At 46.3% G+C, this 17364-nt stretch overlaps 1 protein-coding gene across 1 annotated transcript in view; it reads left to right on the plus strand.

Annotated features, from left to right (window-relative positions):
* The first annotated feature begins 6341 nt into the window (after nt 1-6341).
* The window catches only part of ITIH5 (inter-alpha-trypsin inhibitor heavy chain 5), a 47817-nt gene continuing 36794 nt past the window's right edge, over nt 6342-17364 (plus strand). Inside the window, exons 1-4 of the mRNA XM_059847542.1 lie at nt 6342-6551; nt 10216-10260; nt 15506-15669; nt 17027-17134. Of these exons, the coding sequence (XP_059703525.1) occupies nt 6432-6551; nt 10216-10260; nt 15506-15669; nt 17027-17134 (437 nt within the window). The 5' untranslated portion in view covers nt 6342-6431. The remainder of the gene's footprint in view (nt 6552-10215; nt 10261-15505; nt 15670-17026; nt 17135-17364) is intronic.

The raw sequence follows: 17364 nt of genomic DNA on the forward strand, positions 1-17364 counted from the left end.
TATTATATTATATTATATTATATTATATTATATTATATTATATTATATTACATTACATTACATTACATTACATTACATTTCATTATATTATATTATATTATATTATATTATATTATATTATATTATATTATATTATATTATATTATATTACATTATACTATATTATATTATATTACATTACATTATATTATATTACATTACATTACATTATATTACATTACATTACGATATATTATATTATATTATATTATATTACATTACATTACATTATATTACATTACATTACGATATATTATATTATATTATATTATATTACATTATATTATATTACATTACATTACATTACATTACATTACATTATATTATATTATATTATATTATATTATATTATATTATATTATATTATATTATATTATATTACATTATATTATATTATATTATATTACATTATATTATCCCATGACAGTACATTACATAATCTTGCATATTATATTGTGTTATATGATATTCAAGACATAATACTAATACTATTCTGTTATCTTCCCTTATGTTATGCTACACTTCTCTGTTTCACTAAAAGATTTCTGTGGCTCAAGCCTGCTGTTCCTCATCCTTTCTTTTCCACTGACAGTCTCAGTCTGAGCCCTGAACTCTCCTGCAGAAGCTCACAAGGAATGCCAGCAGAGCCTCTCAGCTCTCTGCCAGGTGAGAGTGGTGGGAGGAGTGATGTGTTTGGAAGAGGGGAGTGTGCAGGAGGGGAACAGAGGGCATGGGAGCAGGGCTTTCCAATAATCATAGGATCATTTAGGTTGGAACACACCTTCAAGACCATCTGGTCCAACCCTTACCCCAGCACTGCCATGTCCACCACAGCAATCCTCAATTTCCACATCCATGTGATTTTAAATATTTCCAGGGATGGTGATTCCACCCATGCCCTGAGCAGCCTGCTCCAGTGCTTGACACCACTTTTGGTGAGGAAATTTTCCCTAATGTACAACCTGGATAATCCCTGATGCAACTTGAGGCCATTTCCTCTCATGCCTGGTTACCCAGGAGAAGAACTCAGCCCTCACCTGGCTGCACCCTCCTGTCAGGGAGCTGTAGAGAGTGAGAACTTCACCCCTGAGCCTCCTTTTCTCCAGGCTGAGCTCCTCCAGACCCTTCCCCAGCTCAGTTCCCTTCTCTGGACACACTCCTGTGCTTCAATTTCCTTCTCATAGTGAGGGGCCCAAAACTGAACCCAGGATTCCAGTTGTGGCCTCACCACTGACAAATTCAGGGGGATGGTCACTGCCCTGTCCTGCTGACCCCACTCTTTGTGGGGACAGCCTGGCAGAATTTAAGTTACCTACCTCAAAACCAGTCTAGGAAAACCCTCAATGAGTGCAGTTGTGGCTGTGGCTGGCAGGGTTTCTCCAGAGCTGCAAGAGCAGCAGGACAGGGCAGCCAGTCTTTGCTGTGTTGATGGTACCTATTTTAGCTTGAATTTTGTATATGAACTGATTTTCTATTCTTTATTTCTATTTTTTTTTTTAATTCACATTTTTTATTCTTGTGCCCCTAGTTTAGGGTGACCAGTCCTGCCTCATCAGAAACCTAAAGATCTTCTGGAGCCATCTGGGCCTTTGGACAAATCACTGCTGCTCTGAAGAGATTAAAAAATCCCTTTAGAACAAAGTTTACTTTAAAAATCAACTTTGCAACCCCTTATTTAGGTCATCTCTCAACCACCAAATGTGGTTTAATTTTTTTTTTTTTTAATTTGGTAAAAATATCGCTTGGGAAATTAGTCTGACCACTAGATGGCACAAACTGCTCAAATATACTGCCCAAAAGAGCCCCAAAAAGCTGAAACCTCTCAAACTAAACATTAAACTGGAGAAACAAGTGCTGAGGATGCTCAGAGCCCTGGCATCAGTTTAGGTGAACCTCCCGAGGATTTCCTACAGGATCTCAGTAGGATGTTTTGTGCTCGGTGTCCATGGGGCTGTTCCATGAGTTGTCCTCTCATGGCTGGGATTCCTCTGGAAGGAAGTTTTAATGCACTCTCTGCCCTGAACCACCTGAATTAGTGCTGGGCAGGGCCTGTCCCTCAGAATAATTGAATTTTGCTGGCTTGGCTTGCACCTGGGGAGAAATGTCACAGTTTCTGTGTCTGATGAGGGAGCCAGCATCCTCTTCTCATATTGCATTTCCTACCTGAAAGTTTCCAGTGACCCAGGTAAGATCAGGGTGTACCTGCAAGGAACACACTTGGTGTGACTGCCCTGACATTAATCCCACCACACTCCAGCCATTCTGGGAAATTACAGATATGGATGTACAGCAGTGCCCCGGACACAGTCAGATACCCCCAGAACCAAGGCCCTTTTGCAGAGAATTTGGGTGATTTTCATCAGAATAATATCAGATTTGGAAGCTTTGAAATGCTCTGCTGGGCCATGGTGCACACAGCTAATGGCAGCAGGGAGACCAGCAGACACTGGGACCCCAGAAAATACCTTTCTACTCTTCTCTGCCCTCATGGAACCCTGCCTGGAGGGCTTCATCCAGGTTTGGAGCCTTCAACAAGACAAAAATGTGTTGGAGCAGGTCTAGAGGAAGCCACAAAGATGCTCTGGGGGCTGGAGAACCTCTGCTATGGAGACAGGCTGGGAGAGCTGGGGGTGTTCAGCCTGGAGAAGAAAAGGCTCTGGAGACACTTTATTGCAGCCTTTCAGTACTTACAGGGAGCTTATAAAAAACAGGGAGACTGATTTTTATCTGAACATTTTGTGACAGGACAAGGGGTAGCAGTTTTAAACTAAAAGAGGAGATTTTTACATTAGATATTAGAAAGAAATTCTTTTTTGCAGACAATGGTGTGGCACTGGAACAGGCTGCCCAGAGAAGATGTGGATGCCCCATCCCTGGAAGTGTGCAAGTCCAGGCTGGAGCAACCTGGTGGCATCCCTTCTTATGGCAAGGGGGTTGGAACTAGATGATTTTTATGTTCCCTTCCAACCCAGAGCATTCTGTGATTCTTTCAGGAGCACAGGCACCCCTCAGTAGTGTCAGAATTGGAGACCAGCAGACCACATCCAGATGTTTCAGAGGAGATTGTTTAGATTAAGACCTGAAGAAAAATATGGAATGCAATTCCCTGAACTTCATGGTAATTAATTTTACCTCTGGACATTTCTCTATGACTACACCTGGGTAACCCTTTGGGGCTCTTGCCAATTTCTTGATCCAATTGCTGGCTTTGAATGCCACTAAGTGGTACAGTTTGTTGGTGCTTCGGGTACATTTAGCTGCTGTTTCAGACACTTCTGGTTGGGCATTTAACCCTGCATGAGGTCACCAAGGTGCTCATGTTTGTGTGTCAACACAGCTCTCTGTAACTCCTTGATATAAAATGATCACAGGTGAAATGTGTGTGAGAGCTCAGCTGCTGGATCACGCCCCTCTCTCTGCTGGCTCTGCTCAAGCTGGCTGCAGGCACATCAGGAAATTTAATTTGCTGAGCCCCCATCCAAGGAACAGCTGCTCTTCTTGCTAAGTCTGCAAAAGTCAGCACTGAACATGTCTGATGTGAGCACACCTGAGTAAGTGCTTGTCCTGGACTCCAGCAGCATCCCCAGAACACTGCCTGCCATGCTCACACCCCACTCCAGGAGCATGTATTCCTAGGAGGAGGAAGAGGGGATAATGTGAACAATCAAGACCCCAGGCTCAATGTTCACTCAGCAAGCCTAACTGCATTTGAACCACATTAAAACACACCTTACCCATGTGCTGTGTCCTTATGTGCCCTTGCTGAGGGCAGCATAAGCAGAACTGGCTGTTCCTAATCCCTTTAGGAAGGGCAGTGCTTTCCCCAGCCCACTCTCTCATGCCTGTTGGTTATCCTGTACCTGCTGGAGGATCCTGTTCTGCCATGAATACCCTCCTTTCACCAGGTGTGCTTAGGCTCAGCTTTATTGCAGCATCTTTGCAGAGTCTCACTGTTCTGACACACCTGGCCCTCAGATGCCCACCTGGGCAGTGGGAGAGGCAGAGTGGCCAAATGCTGCAGCTGGTGAGATGTGGATGGTATTCCAAATGCCTCCTGACTGTGCAATGGTCATTTCAAACTGGCAAACATCTCCCCTTCCTGCCCAGAAACTGCTGTTACCCCCAGGGTTAGCAGGCTGCTTTTGCCTTGATTTTACAGAGGTGTTTTGATTCCCCTGAGGTTTTCCAGAAAGGGAGGAAAATCATGCTATTTGTATTGGTTTGGATGCCTGTTTTCAGCATTTCTAAACATCCACTGCAGGACTTTTACACATCTGTGTCCCCAGGGTAGTGAAACAGAGCAGGTTGAGACCACTGTAATGTCAGTAGTGAGGGCACAGGAGGCTGCAGTCCTATTTCCCATGCTGCTCCCATGCACTTCTCTGTCTGAGCTAAGCAAGACATGTGGGAATAACTGGCAACAGATGAAAAATACTTAGAACCATCCTGTTGGTGTGTTCTTAAACCAGGTCTCAGCCTGAACCATCGCAGTGTCTTCACTGATTCCTGAATGGATGGTTGAGACCTCTTCCACTGCACTTTGAAATGGTGAGGAGCTGAAGAAAATTATTCAATTTTTTCTGGCAGGGATCAAATCAGTACAGGAACCACTTGGGCTGTCTCTGGGGGCCTGAAGCATCCTGTCCCAGCCTCCCTCCAGCTTTCTCTTCCCCTCCACATCAGCCTTCCATCATTCCCTGCAGTGCTGCCCAGGTCTGCAGCTCCCATTGAAGTGTGGCCACCACAGGAGCCTTTGTAGCTGCCAGGGGTCCCAGTGGGAAAAGGACTGGACAGGTTTTTGGTTCCTTCCTTCCTGCTGGCAATGCCAGCAGGGTCTCGTGTGTGTACATAGTGTCACCTCAGCCTCAGTTTGAGCCATCCATTTGCTAATAACTGAGTTCCAAAGATGCTGACCAGGACCTCCCCTTTGCTCCATCTCCAGCTTCCCCCTTCCCTTCTGAAAGGAGAACATCTCAAAAACACTTGTGAGATCTCTTCCTTCGGAGGACATAAAGCTTCAGAAAGGCCAGAGAGACATTGAGCATTGACAGGGAAGGGAAGGGAAGGTTTCGGGAAGAAGAGAAGAGAAGAGAAGAGAAGAGAAGAGAAGAGAAGAGAAGAGAAGAGAAGAGAAGAGAAGAGAAGAGAAGAGAAGAGAAGAGAAGAGAAGAGAAGAGAAGAGAAGAGAAGAGAAGAGAAGAGAAGAGAAGAGAAGAGAAGAGAAGAGAAGAGAAGAGAAGAGAAGAGAAGAGAAGAGAAGAGAAGAGAAGAGAAGAGAAGAGAAGAGAAGAGAAGAGAAGAGAAGAGAAGAGAAGACCCAAACAAAACCCAAACCAACCAACCAACCAAAAAAACAACAACAAAGCAAAAAGAGGAAGTTTGTGTCAGCTTGTTTGAGAAGTTACTGTTGTCATAGAAAAACAAAGTAGCAAACACGCCCGATTTGAGGTGAGGTGAGCTCCAGAATGCCCGGAGGTGAGCACTGCCGGGGTCAGTGCCAGCTGGCAGAGTCCAGCCCTGGAACGTCCCTGGCAGCTGGCAGGCAGAATCCCGCCTGTCCCACCAGAGTCCACCTTCACCTGGGGCCTTTGGGGAACGGAGGGAAGGGCAGGAGGTCGCCCCAGCTTTGTCTGGCTGAGAAACACAGTCTGGATGGCAAGAGGGAGGTGGAAGTACGTGCCTTCGTGTTCGGTGGCTGCCAAGGTGAGGGTGCGAGGGAGTCCTGCCCTGCCCAGCCCTGGGGGCAGCTTTTCTGAACCAGCCAGGGCTCCCCTGATGGTGAGTTAGAGAAGCTTTCTCTTCCCAGAGGGTGGAACCAGAGGGTTTTGCCAAGAAGAACTTGGAGGTCTGCTGCCTGGGATGCGAGCTGATGGCATCTTCCCATTGTCATAACCATGTAATGAGGCTGACGCTGGGAAATAAAAGAGCACGTTCCCCAGCAGTCCCGTCCCGTCGGTGATCGGCTTTCCCACCCCTTAGGAAAGCCCCAGCCTTGCAGCATCTCCCGGGCTTGTGCTCCCTAAGGTAAGAGACCCTGGGGCACCATCCTGGCCCTTCCTCGGCAACCCAGCCGGCTGTAGGAACTGTCCCCTCAGTGTCCCCCTCGCTGAGAGGGGCTGAAGGTGCCGAAATGACCAGCGGCAGCACCTCGGAGGACAAGAGGGGGCTGAGGAAGAGCGCAGCGGGCACGGCCGAGGGGGGCGAGCCCTGCAGGGACTCCCTGCAGCACAGGAGGCGTGCGAAAGGGGCCGGTCCCGGGCTGGGCAGGAGGAGGAGGAGGAAAGAGGAAGAGGAGGAGGAGGAGGAGAGGGTGGGTCGCTCGCTGTGTCTCCTGTCGGACTCGGCAGGCTGTGCGCTCACGGCGGGCAGGAGCCCCGGCGCTCCCGGGCACCATGATCCTGTGGCTGTGCCTCTGCTGGGGCTTCTCCCGCTCGGTGGCACAGCCCGACTCCGAGCTGATGGCCAGGTACCTGGAGGAGCAGCTGCTGGCCGACTACAGCATCGTGGAGCAGGTAGGTTTGGAGGCGGAGCTGGTTCAGGAGCATCAGGTGGCCGCGGCTGGCTTGTCCCCTTTTCGGCAGCTGCATTGGCAAGCGGGGCAGGCTGGTAAAAATGAGTTTATTCCACCTGTCCGTGCGGCTGAGCTCTGTGCGAGGTTGCTGCAGCCAGCATGGGGTTGTGCTGGAGGTGCTAACCCGGGAGATCACCCTGCAGATCACCCTGGAGATCACCCAGGAGATCACCCCTGCCCTGCTGGGGCTGCTGCCCAGGGAGGGCTCGGTCTGACCCCCATCCATCCCCAGGCTGTGCTAACCAGGCTTTTCACAGGCACAGGGGAGCTAACGCCGTGTCCTGGCCACGCTCCAGTCTGAGTAATCCCGAGTATTTCAAGCTCGGGGGATAGATTTTTCTGCCGATGGTCTTACTGTACTTGATTTTTAACTCGTGCTGGACGAAACAAAGCACATGAATTTCAGCTTCTAAAAGGTCTCTTGACAATGAAAGGAAAAAATGTTCTGCAAGTGAGGGCTATTATGTTGTGTTGTTGCATGGCTTAGATTTTCTAAGGAAATGGGGCTGAAAGAGCAATGAACTTTTGCAAGAGTTTGGGTGGTGGTTTGGGAGGTTGTGATCTATTTCAAGTGGAAAGTGTCCCTGCCCATGGCAGAGGGGCTGGAACTAGGTGATCTTTAAGGTTCCTTCCAATCCAAACCACTCAGATTCTATAACAGAGGGCTTCGGGTCTGTGCTCACATCTATCAGGTCCATTAGAGGTATCATGTGTGACTTTTGGTCACTTAGGGCATCAGTGACCTAAATTTGATCAGATCTGAGAGGCTCTGTAGCCCCTGAGGTACCCATGTGAGCCTGAGATACAATGCAGGAATTATGGAATACCTGTGACTTGCTGGAGGTCAGGTGGGATAATCCAGTTGTGCTAAAATGTCAGTATTTGCCATCTTCTGCCATGCAGCAGGTAGGAAGAGAGAGACTCTTCACAAATATCTGTATCTATCCCTCCAGAACAGAAAAAATCTCTCTCCAGAAGCATCCACATCTCTCCCCTATGGGGACACCAAAAACTTTGTTTTCAATCCCGATTGCTATGGATGCATATTCCTTTTTGGGGAATTCAGCCACAAACCAACACTGTCCAAGTGGGAGAGAGTACCTCCACCACTGCCAGTGGAATGGTATCTGGGACCACTCACCTGCTTTAGGGGGAAAATCAGTTGCAAAGCTCAAAGAACTGGCTCAAAGTGCTGGAGTGACCTGGCTGATGTTGCTTGAGGCACATGAGAGTGTTTTCACAGGAGCTGTGCTGCTGCCAGGTCAGTGGCAGCAGTCACTTCCACCAGAAAAGCAGTGCTGTGGTGACCTGGGACAGCCAGACCTAGAAGAGGACATCTGTGTGTCCTCCCTGAACACCTGAGCCAGGCTGAGGACAGGCAGGTGATGCCCTAGATTGAGACACTGTCCTGGAAACAAATCCACTGCACAGTTTGTATCCCATACAGCATGCTGGGACTAACAGATGGCACTGAGTTATGGGGCCACTACTAGCAATTATCTGGCTTTAATGAGGGTGTTGGAAAGCTTTAAAGCTAAAAGTTGATGGTAATTTGGAAACGGTTCCATTAGATGATGCCAGTGAAGCTGCCTAATTGGAACAGTCCAATGGACTGGTAACAAACCCTGCAGCAGTGTTCTGGCAGTAGTCATGAAGTCCTAGAACATGAGGTACAGCTATGTGGTGATCCTTAGCTCCTCACTGATGATCCCCAGGACTTTAGAAGGTTCTTGAAGTCACACAGAGCCTTCTTATGCAATTCAGTAAGCAAACAGAATGGGTTTTGGTGGGGAAAGATAAAAATAGGAACCAAGTTTCCAGTTTCACTGATTAGTCTTAAAAAACTCCCCGTGATCAGAACAACAGGTGGATTTGTTCCAAAAGGTAAATCTTCAGTAAAAAAATACTGAGGGTTATTGATCTCTCATCCCTGCCTCTGCCCCAAGAAGGGCAAATTTCACACCCATTTATCTGTCTTGTTTTGAAGAACCTGCAGTGATGGAGACTCTGCAGCTTCTCACAGCAGGCTCCTGAAGGGCTTTATTTGTCTGAGATAACAGACCCAGGCAGAAAGTTTCTTCCAAAACTCAAGATGCAAACAATTCTCCTCTCCCTCTCCCTCTCCCCTCCCCTTTCCCAAGGGAGCTGTTTTCCCGTGGTTCTAATTTCACAAGATGTTGGCTAAAATGATGCAGAAGGAAATAGTAAAGATTCTCATGGATGAAACTTTAATTTCGCCGTTGGGCACTCCTGAGCTTTTCAATGCACAATATAAACAGACATAAAATCATCTCTTTGGCAAGGGTTGCTGCTATTTCAGAGTAAATAAACTGAAAGGGCAAACCAGGTAAAACATATTGTTGCATTCTTCTTCTCTCTGGGGTTCCACAGACATTTTTAGATGGGATTTGGCTTCCCTCATTGACAAAAGACTTGCTTTGGGGAGGGACTTGATTTGGAGATGTTGTTGAGCAACCATGTGAGAAGAAGTCAGAGGAGTTGATGACAAGGGTGAGACAGTGAACACAATTGCTCTGTCATAGGTGAAGCACTTTGTTTCATAATAATGTCTGTGGCTGAATTTAAATATCTTTATTCCTGTTTTGCACATAACCAGTGCTTTTCTGTCACTGCACAATAAATACACAGTAGCTGTGGAGAGTATTTAGGGAACAGATCTGCTCTTGAGATAATATTCATACAGCTGAAGCTGTAGCATTAATTTAAACTAGTTATAGAACCACGGAATGCTTTGGGTTGGAGGGGACCTAAAAGAGCATCCAGTCCCCAACCCTTGCCACAAGCAGGGACATCTTCCACTGGAACAGGCTGCTCAAAACCCCTTCCAGCCTGGCTTTCAATACTTCCAGGGATGTTCTTAGCATCCAGGGCCAGGGCTAAAGTCTGACCTTCCTGCCATCATGTGCCATTCACATTTTTTGGAAAAATTCCTTCGCCCAGGATTTTGCTCCTGGGAAGCTGAGACGCCTCAGAGAAAAAGGAAAACAATGATTATCTCATTTGCTTTGCCTGTGTTTTGCTCATGTGGAATGTGTTTGGAGATTGTTTACCCACAGGTGATTGTTTCATTGCATTCTGCTGAGAGTTGTTTTCACTCAATGGCCAATCAGGGTCAAGCTGTGTCAGGGCTCTGGAGAGAGTCAGGAGTTTTCATTATTATCTTTTTATCAGTGTGTAATATCTTTTCTGTATTCTTTAGTATAGTTTAGTGTAGCATTCTTTAATATAATATAGTACCATAAAACAATAAATTAGCCTTCTGAGAACATGGAGTCAGATTCATCAGTTCCTTCCTCTGTCTGGAGAACCCTGCAAACACAATAGCCATCATACAGAGGGTCCCTTGCCAAGCACCATTGGCCAAACACCCAGCAGCTCCTTGCCTGAGACAGCCACATTCCACTGCTGAGCTTTGATCAGTGGGTCTGTTAATACAGAAGAGACTCAGGTTTTAATTTTAACCAGAGGAACATTTGAACCTGGCCATGGGTGATCAGTCACACAGCCCTGTGTCTGGGATTAAACAAGTGGCATGTCTGCTGTAAGCTGAACAGAACCCACTCACTCCCTTCACTCCTTTGCAGGTTGCTCGCCGAGTCCCAAGACAGGCCAAATTCCTGCAGAGGCTGGTATGTATCACACCCTGTCTTTGTTTTACCTCATGGGAGCTACACTGGCCCTGGATATCTGTGTGTCTGTGTGCATCCCTGCTGGGGTCCCAGTTGTTGGTTTCTCTGGGTGTGGATTGAAGGCACTTGAGATGGCAGTTCATGTTCAGACTCAGGTGTTTATTATTTCTTATCAGTAAAACAGTCTCACTACTGGGAGTTCAGCAGCTTTTCATTAGAGGGCACAAAATGGCCAACAATCTCTTGGTACAAGGTCCTTTAAGACTGAACTATCCAATTAAGAGCTGACACCTGGATTATTTTCCCTTTTGACCCAATAACTGATCCCACAGAGCCCACAATGGGGACTTTTCTGCCCAATTACAAAATGCCACCCAAACCCATGGAGAAGGAGGAAGAAGAAGCATGAAGAAGAAACCCAGGATGACACCCTGTGCCCTCCACCTTGCTTCCATCCACAACACACTAAAAATCCCAAACCCTCAATTTCTCACCCAGTGACACACCTACCCTACTCTGTATAATCTATTCACACTTTTGTGGATTCCAGTCCATCCTGAAGTCTGGGAAACTTTCTCCATGGATGAGGGTCAAAATCAGTGCTCCCCTGGGGGTCAGGGCACCCCAGAGCAGACAGAGAAATATTCCCAGTGCCCAGGGATGAACTATTTGATGGTAGAGTGAGATTCTGAAAAAATAAAATTTCATTTTAATCAATGCAACAGGTACAGGTTCTTCTGATATTTCCCAATCCATCTTCTCAAGCCCAGATTTGGAGGAAGAACATCTAATGTTACCAACCTTAACGACACAGTGAATATTAGCCTGATGAGGGAGTCTGCTTTGGAATTTGAAGATCTCTGTCATTCTCTGACAAAATCTCCTGGAGAAAGGAAGAAAACAAGGAAGCCAAAATCCTTCTTCCAGCACAGAAATCTAAAATTTAGATGCAGAGAGGCAGCTAGTGGAATTGCTGTCCATGGCCAGTTATTTTTCCGGCTTTTCTGGGGGAAACTCATGAGTTCCACCAGAACTGGTGAAACTCATTTCACACACTGAGCAGCCATCACCTTAACAGCTTCTGGTCCCCTTCATCTTTGACAAATTGGAATCAGCAGCCTAGAGAGAAACTCTCAGGCTTATTACCAGAGTATTACTCCTAATCTGAGAGACAGTCAATTTGTTTTGATGAAAGTAACTGATAAAGGCAAAAGTACTGAATGGATTTCATATATTCAGCTCTTTTTCTGTTCTTCCAAATATTTCATGTAAATGAGCATAAAATAATTTGTTTGGTGAGAAAATCTCAGCTGCCAGTTCATCATCATGACCAGGACACCTCCACAAAGCATCCAGCCAACATGCCTCATGGCAGTGTGCTAATCTGCTGCCTTGGCATTCCCTCACTTAACTTTTAATAGGGATGATAAGTCATGGTAATAATAACATTAAACAAGCTGTTTGCTTTGCTTTTTTTTCCTTTGAGCTGCCTCTTATCCTCTGAAGGCTGTCTTGGTTTGAAAAGCCAGGTGTCTGCTAAGGAAGGCAGGAGCCTTCCTTGAAATGGAAATTGCAAACCCCCTCCCTCTGAATTATTATAATTTTGAAATTAAGGGGCTCTCAGGCAAAGACATGGGAATAGGAATAACAGTTCTTTAATAGGAAAATTAAAAATACAAATGCAATAGTAGAAAAAAGAAACCAACCCAGTGGCAGAGTGAGAGCAGGAGCTGAGCCCTGTGGCTCAGGGTGGTGGCACAGTCCCATCCCAGGGGGCTCAGGGTGGTGGCACAGTCCCATGCCAGGGGGGCTCAGGGTGGTGGCACAGTCCCATCCCAGGGGGGCTCAGGCTGGTGGCACAGTCCCATCCCAGGGGGGCTCAGGGTGGTGGCACAGTCCCATCCCAGGGGGGCTCAGCCCTCCTGCAGTGCCAGCTGTGGTTCTGCTGGAGCAGGGATCCTGCACAAGGGGGGAGTTTTCCTCTGCAGCTCCAGGGCTGCTGGAGATGGGCCTGCTCTCCCTCTGGGAATGCAGGGCAGGAGAAAGCTGCTCCTCTGGGAATGCAGTGGGCAAAGGCTGCTGGGCTGTTCCCAGGGCAGATTGGATCCAGGGAGGAATGCTTGGCTCCTCCCCTGGGCGGAGCATCTCCCCATGGGATGGTGGAATTTGATCAGCCCTGCAGGGACACTCAGTGGCCATGGACAGAAGGGATCTCCTGGAGGGAGGGTTGGCTGTGGGAGAGATAAAGAAAACTGCCCAGTGAACAGAGATAACTGCCCCAGCTCTAATAGAATAGAATACACACCCCCATTTCCAACCTAAGGCGAGGCCTCAATAAAAAGTGCAGAAAACATTTGTGCAGCTGTAAGTCAGAGCACCAGGCACTGATGGACTGTGCAAGAGCTCCAGGGAATGCTCCACAGGAATCACAGAGTGGAACTCGGGCTGCCTGCCCAGTCTGACCAAGTAATCTGTTTGGAAATGGCCTGTGCCCCCAACATTTACATTTTCTATATACAGGGAATTGCAGATCCCTTTCAGGGATGGAAAGGTGAACCAATTCTTTCATCCTCAGCTCTATGTGATGCCCTTATTCAATGTTTGATTTTCCCAACAGCAACTCCCACCCAACAGGAAGAGGGAGGGATGTTGAATGTCATTTTATGTTGTGTTTTTTTGCCATTCCTCAGATTGTAAGGATGTCAGAACTGGAGCTTGTTCAGTGGGATAGAGGTATTTTTCCCATCCCTGGAAGTGTCCAAGGCCAGGTTGGACAAGGCTTGGAGCAACTTGGTTTAGTGGAAAGTATTCCTGCTAATGGCAGGGGTTAGAGCTGGATGGGCCCTAAGGCCTCTTCCAGCCCAATCCATTCTGTGATTCTATAACAGAGATCAGCTGAAGCCAGCAAAGAGGGTTTTTAACAAAAAAACCACTAAGTGACATTTTTTTACAGATAAAATACCACTGAGCTGTGGAACTTGCAGCAGGATATTGCGGATGCTAAATGTTTACATGGATTCAAAAAGCATCTGTGCAAAGTAATAGAAGTGAAATCCATAGAATACAAATATAGCACAAAAATACCACCCTTGACCCTGGAGTTCCTTCAGCCACAAATTACTGAAAACTGAGACTATTTCAGGGTAGTATCAGTGCAGGTTGGACTGATTTTTCACTGTCCTCTAAGCATGTGCTGTTGGTCTCTGCTAGTGACAGGCTACAGGGTTAGAACTGGTTTTTTTCTCACCCAACACAACCATTCTCCTTCTGTTGTCATAACAAAGGCAAGTTCATGCTCTCTGTCACATTTGAAAGACTTCCTGAGCTCCTGTGAATCCATCAGTGCATTCTCAGTGTCAGGCAGGTCACTGCAGAGCCACTTGTATCTCAAGTGAAAGGCAAAGGGCTTGATCCTCTTTTGCTGCTCATCTGTCAGCTACATATAAACCCACAGTTTTTTATGAGCTGCAGAACATGGGGGTGAATGCAGAATTTTCTGTAGTTTTCAATTCTTTCTATAACTTGTGTTATTAAATCCTCTATCTACCTTGCTATGCCACAGGCAATCAGTATCATGGAAGACTGAATGAAGCATCAGCTCATTATATCTGAAAACATTCCTACAACCCTATTTCAATCAAAACTCCCCATCTTCTCCACCTTCAGGATAATGAGACTGGGAAGCCATGCCTATGTATCAGGGAAGGTCCTGAGAACAGCAGGATCTAGTTCTAATTAACAGCAGTTAATTAAGCAGTGGTCTAAGGGTGCAGAATTAGGTCTGTGCAGGGGTGTTCGAGCCTAGATCCACAGATCCATTGCAATGATCTGCCTAAAATTAAAGTTAAAGATATCTCTCATTACTAGGTTCATCTGAGACACATTATCAGTCTTTCCAAGTGGAGGCAGGCAGGGCTTTATGCCAAGTCTGTTGGTAGATCTTGTTAGATCTTCCAGTGGATCCTCATTCTTCCATTTGCCTGGAATTCACAAGCCCAGCAGCTTGGTTAGTCGGATGCTCAGTTACTCCTGATGCCATCAGCTACTGCAGAAATGTTCTTGTTTCATACTCAGACAAACACTTGCTCCCTTTCTTAAGCTGTTTGCCAAAATTATTTTTGTTCTGAAAGAAAGCCTGGACATGCAGCTGAAGAGCCTGTTCTTGTCCTCACAACTCTTACGTGACTGTGAGCTTTTACCAACCTCAATAGGAAGAGTCTCACTGTGTTTGGCTCAGTGGGGTTGCTCTGTGTTTACAGTGCATTTTACCCTTTATATCCCTTCTTCTTTTGAGGGTTTGGTCTTTGATTGTGTAAGTCAATGCACAGATTTTTCTTTTTCAAGGGCTGCTTACAGTTAAGTATACTGAAGTATTCCAGGAAGAAAACATTTGAGCTCCATGGAGATGTTGCTGTCAAAAAACACATTAGTCTGGAGAAATGCTCCAACTCAGGACTTGTGCACGAAAACACATTCCCAAGAAGCAGAAATTGGCTTTCAGCTTCCATTGCTACATCATGTGTCATCGACTGCTGTCTCTGCTGCTTCTCTGCTGGAAGGAGTCCAGTGTGGGCTAAAAAGCTTAAAATATTTTGCTGGAGATGTCACAGTGTCAGTTTTTTATTAAGTGTCTTCATCCATTGGTGCAGACTTCCAGGATGGATTCTCAGCAGAGGAGGACTCAGTTGACTCCATTGACAGCAGTTTTTCTGTTTACATAACTCAGGGATCTGACTGGATGAATTTGAAGGTGCTTCTTCATAAATGGTGATGTCAGTCTTTTAAGAAGTCTTCCATCTGCTCTTGTGCACAGTGCACAGAGCAGGGTCTGTGACACAGTTCTGGACCCCATGGGGACATATTTTGGGCTTCTCTTCCCAGGCCACAAGGGAATAATCCTGATCCTCTCACACAGCCAGAGTAGAAGGCTTCAGTTTAGGATGCAGATGGATTTTGTCAGGGTGTTTCACAACTTAAAGGCTGGCATGAGCACAGCTCTCAGACCTTTCCCAAGCACTGGACCATGTCTGTGGCCTCTGTGCATGAACAAAGGCACATTCCTGATTTACTGTTTGCAGCTCACCTGAAATTTTGAGGACAAGCCCACCTTGCCTGCTGTTGTCAGGAGGTTTAATACCCACTGCATGGGAGCTTCTAGTCTATATTAAATCCTAAAACCATTGAAGCACTGAAGGGCTGAGTTATCCACCTGCCTGTTTAGGAGTGACCTTTTTGACTCCCACAGGAAACCAGGCCTCGGATGTCTGAGTTCCACGTGAGGTCCACGATCATCTCCCGCTATGCCTTCACCACCGTGTCCTGCACCATGGTCAACAGCGGCTCCGAGGCACGGGAAGCTCTGTTTGAGATGCAGATCCCAGCTGCAGCTTTCATCTCCAACTTTACCATGTAAGTAAGTGTCGGGACCCAGGACATCCCTCTGGCTGTCCTGGATTGCCAGAACCCCTGCCAGGGGACTCAGAGAGCTTGGCACAGAGCCCAAGACCCCTGTGACTCTGATTATGACCCATGGGAAAAATTACCAACCTTATATGAGGATCTGCAAGCCACGAAAGTTTACATAGAATGATAGTTAGTTTGTCACAGGTGAAGAACAGATTTTTGAGGTTTTTAGAATGGGGGCTCGGGGTCCCAAGATGGAGGAATTTGGGTGTGCCCTGTCCTTCTTCCTTCTTCCTAGCCTCCATCTTCTGGGTGATGGTGGCACTTTTGGATTGGTTTAAGGTAGAAACTCACTGTCTAACACAGGTGATAGGTATTGGGAAGTTATGGTAAATAATGTACACGTAGTTTTTAGTATAAAAAGATAACACTGCCCCAAGTCAGTGTGCCTCAACCTGACCTGCCAGACAGACCTCAGCAGGTCAGAGAAAGAATGTTATAGATAAGAAATAATAAACAACCTTGAGAATGAGAACAAAAGAATCCTGACTCCTTTGACTGCTGGGCTGGGAAAAGAGACTTGTATGCATCTCAGAGTCACTCTGACCAGCAGAAGTCCCAAGAAGTAAGAAATGCACAGACCAGGTCTATGGATGCCACAATATTAAATTCGAATCCTCAGTGTAAACAGGGAGGGAAACTATTCTAAACTATTCTATTTCTCCTCTGAGTGTCTTTTAACCACTTCCTTCTGCTCCTTTCTCTGATTTGAATGAGAAAACTCTTCAAGACCTTCAAGACCTTTCCAGAGAAAGTTTCAGCAACACTGGCAGATATATTTATCTCATCTGACTGACTGTAATGCCTAAGGATCTTCTTGTTATTTCATGTCCTCCACATTGGAGCAGAAGTCAACTCCAGACAGCAGATAGGTTCACTGGCTGCTGGAGGTGTGAATGATTAATCAAATAGAGAGAAACCTCATAGTGAAATGACCAATAAATTAAACTCTTAGTATCAAACATATTTGGTTTGATCATGCTCAGATCCCTTCTACAGATAGATATTGGGGCCACAGCTTCAGACTTGACCAAAAGGGATAGGGGACCCACTCTTTAAGAAATACTTCCATTTAGAGTGAATGGAAGAATAAGAGACTTTTGCCTTTGTAATAGGCTGGTATTTCCAGCCAGGGAACTTCTGAGTTGGCTTCTGTCCCAGTGACTTGGGTGGACTCAGGAGAGTCCAGCAGCACTCTGAGATTCTTCTGACATCCAAGTGTGTGAATGCACCTGCAGCAAATGTACACCTGTCGCTGTACTTGGGTGCAGGGTGACCATACTGACACCTCTGATCTCTCCAGGAGCATTGGCAACAAGACTTATTATGGAGAGGTCACGGGGAAGGAAAATAAAAATAGCACCGATGAGAAAGAAAGGCACAAGAAACCTCCAAGCCCCACAGAAGGAAGGTGAGTGTTGTGCATTTGGCTGTGTTCTGGGAGGTGATGCACTCTCCTGCCATCTTTATCTTGGCTGCCTTGGCATGCCCATCCATGGATTTATAGGAAGAAGCAACTAAACGGAATGTTATCTTCACTGCCCGGTGTCATTCCTGTACTCCAAGCCATGAAAAATTGTATGTGGCCTTTTCTAACCCAGTCACACAACTTTTTAAATTCCAAGATGCTCCAGGATGTAC

Source organism: Haemorhous mexicanus, chromosome 5, assembly GCF_027477595.1.
Source record: "Haemorhous mexicanus isolate bHaeMex1 chromosome 5, bHaeMex1.pri, whole genome shotgun sequence".
NCBI lineage: Eukaryota > Metazoa > Chordata > Aves > Passeriformes > Fringillidae > Haemorhous > Haemorhous mexicanus.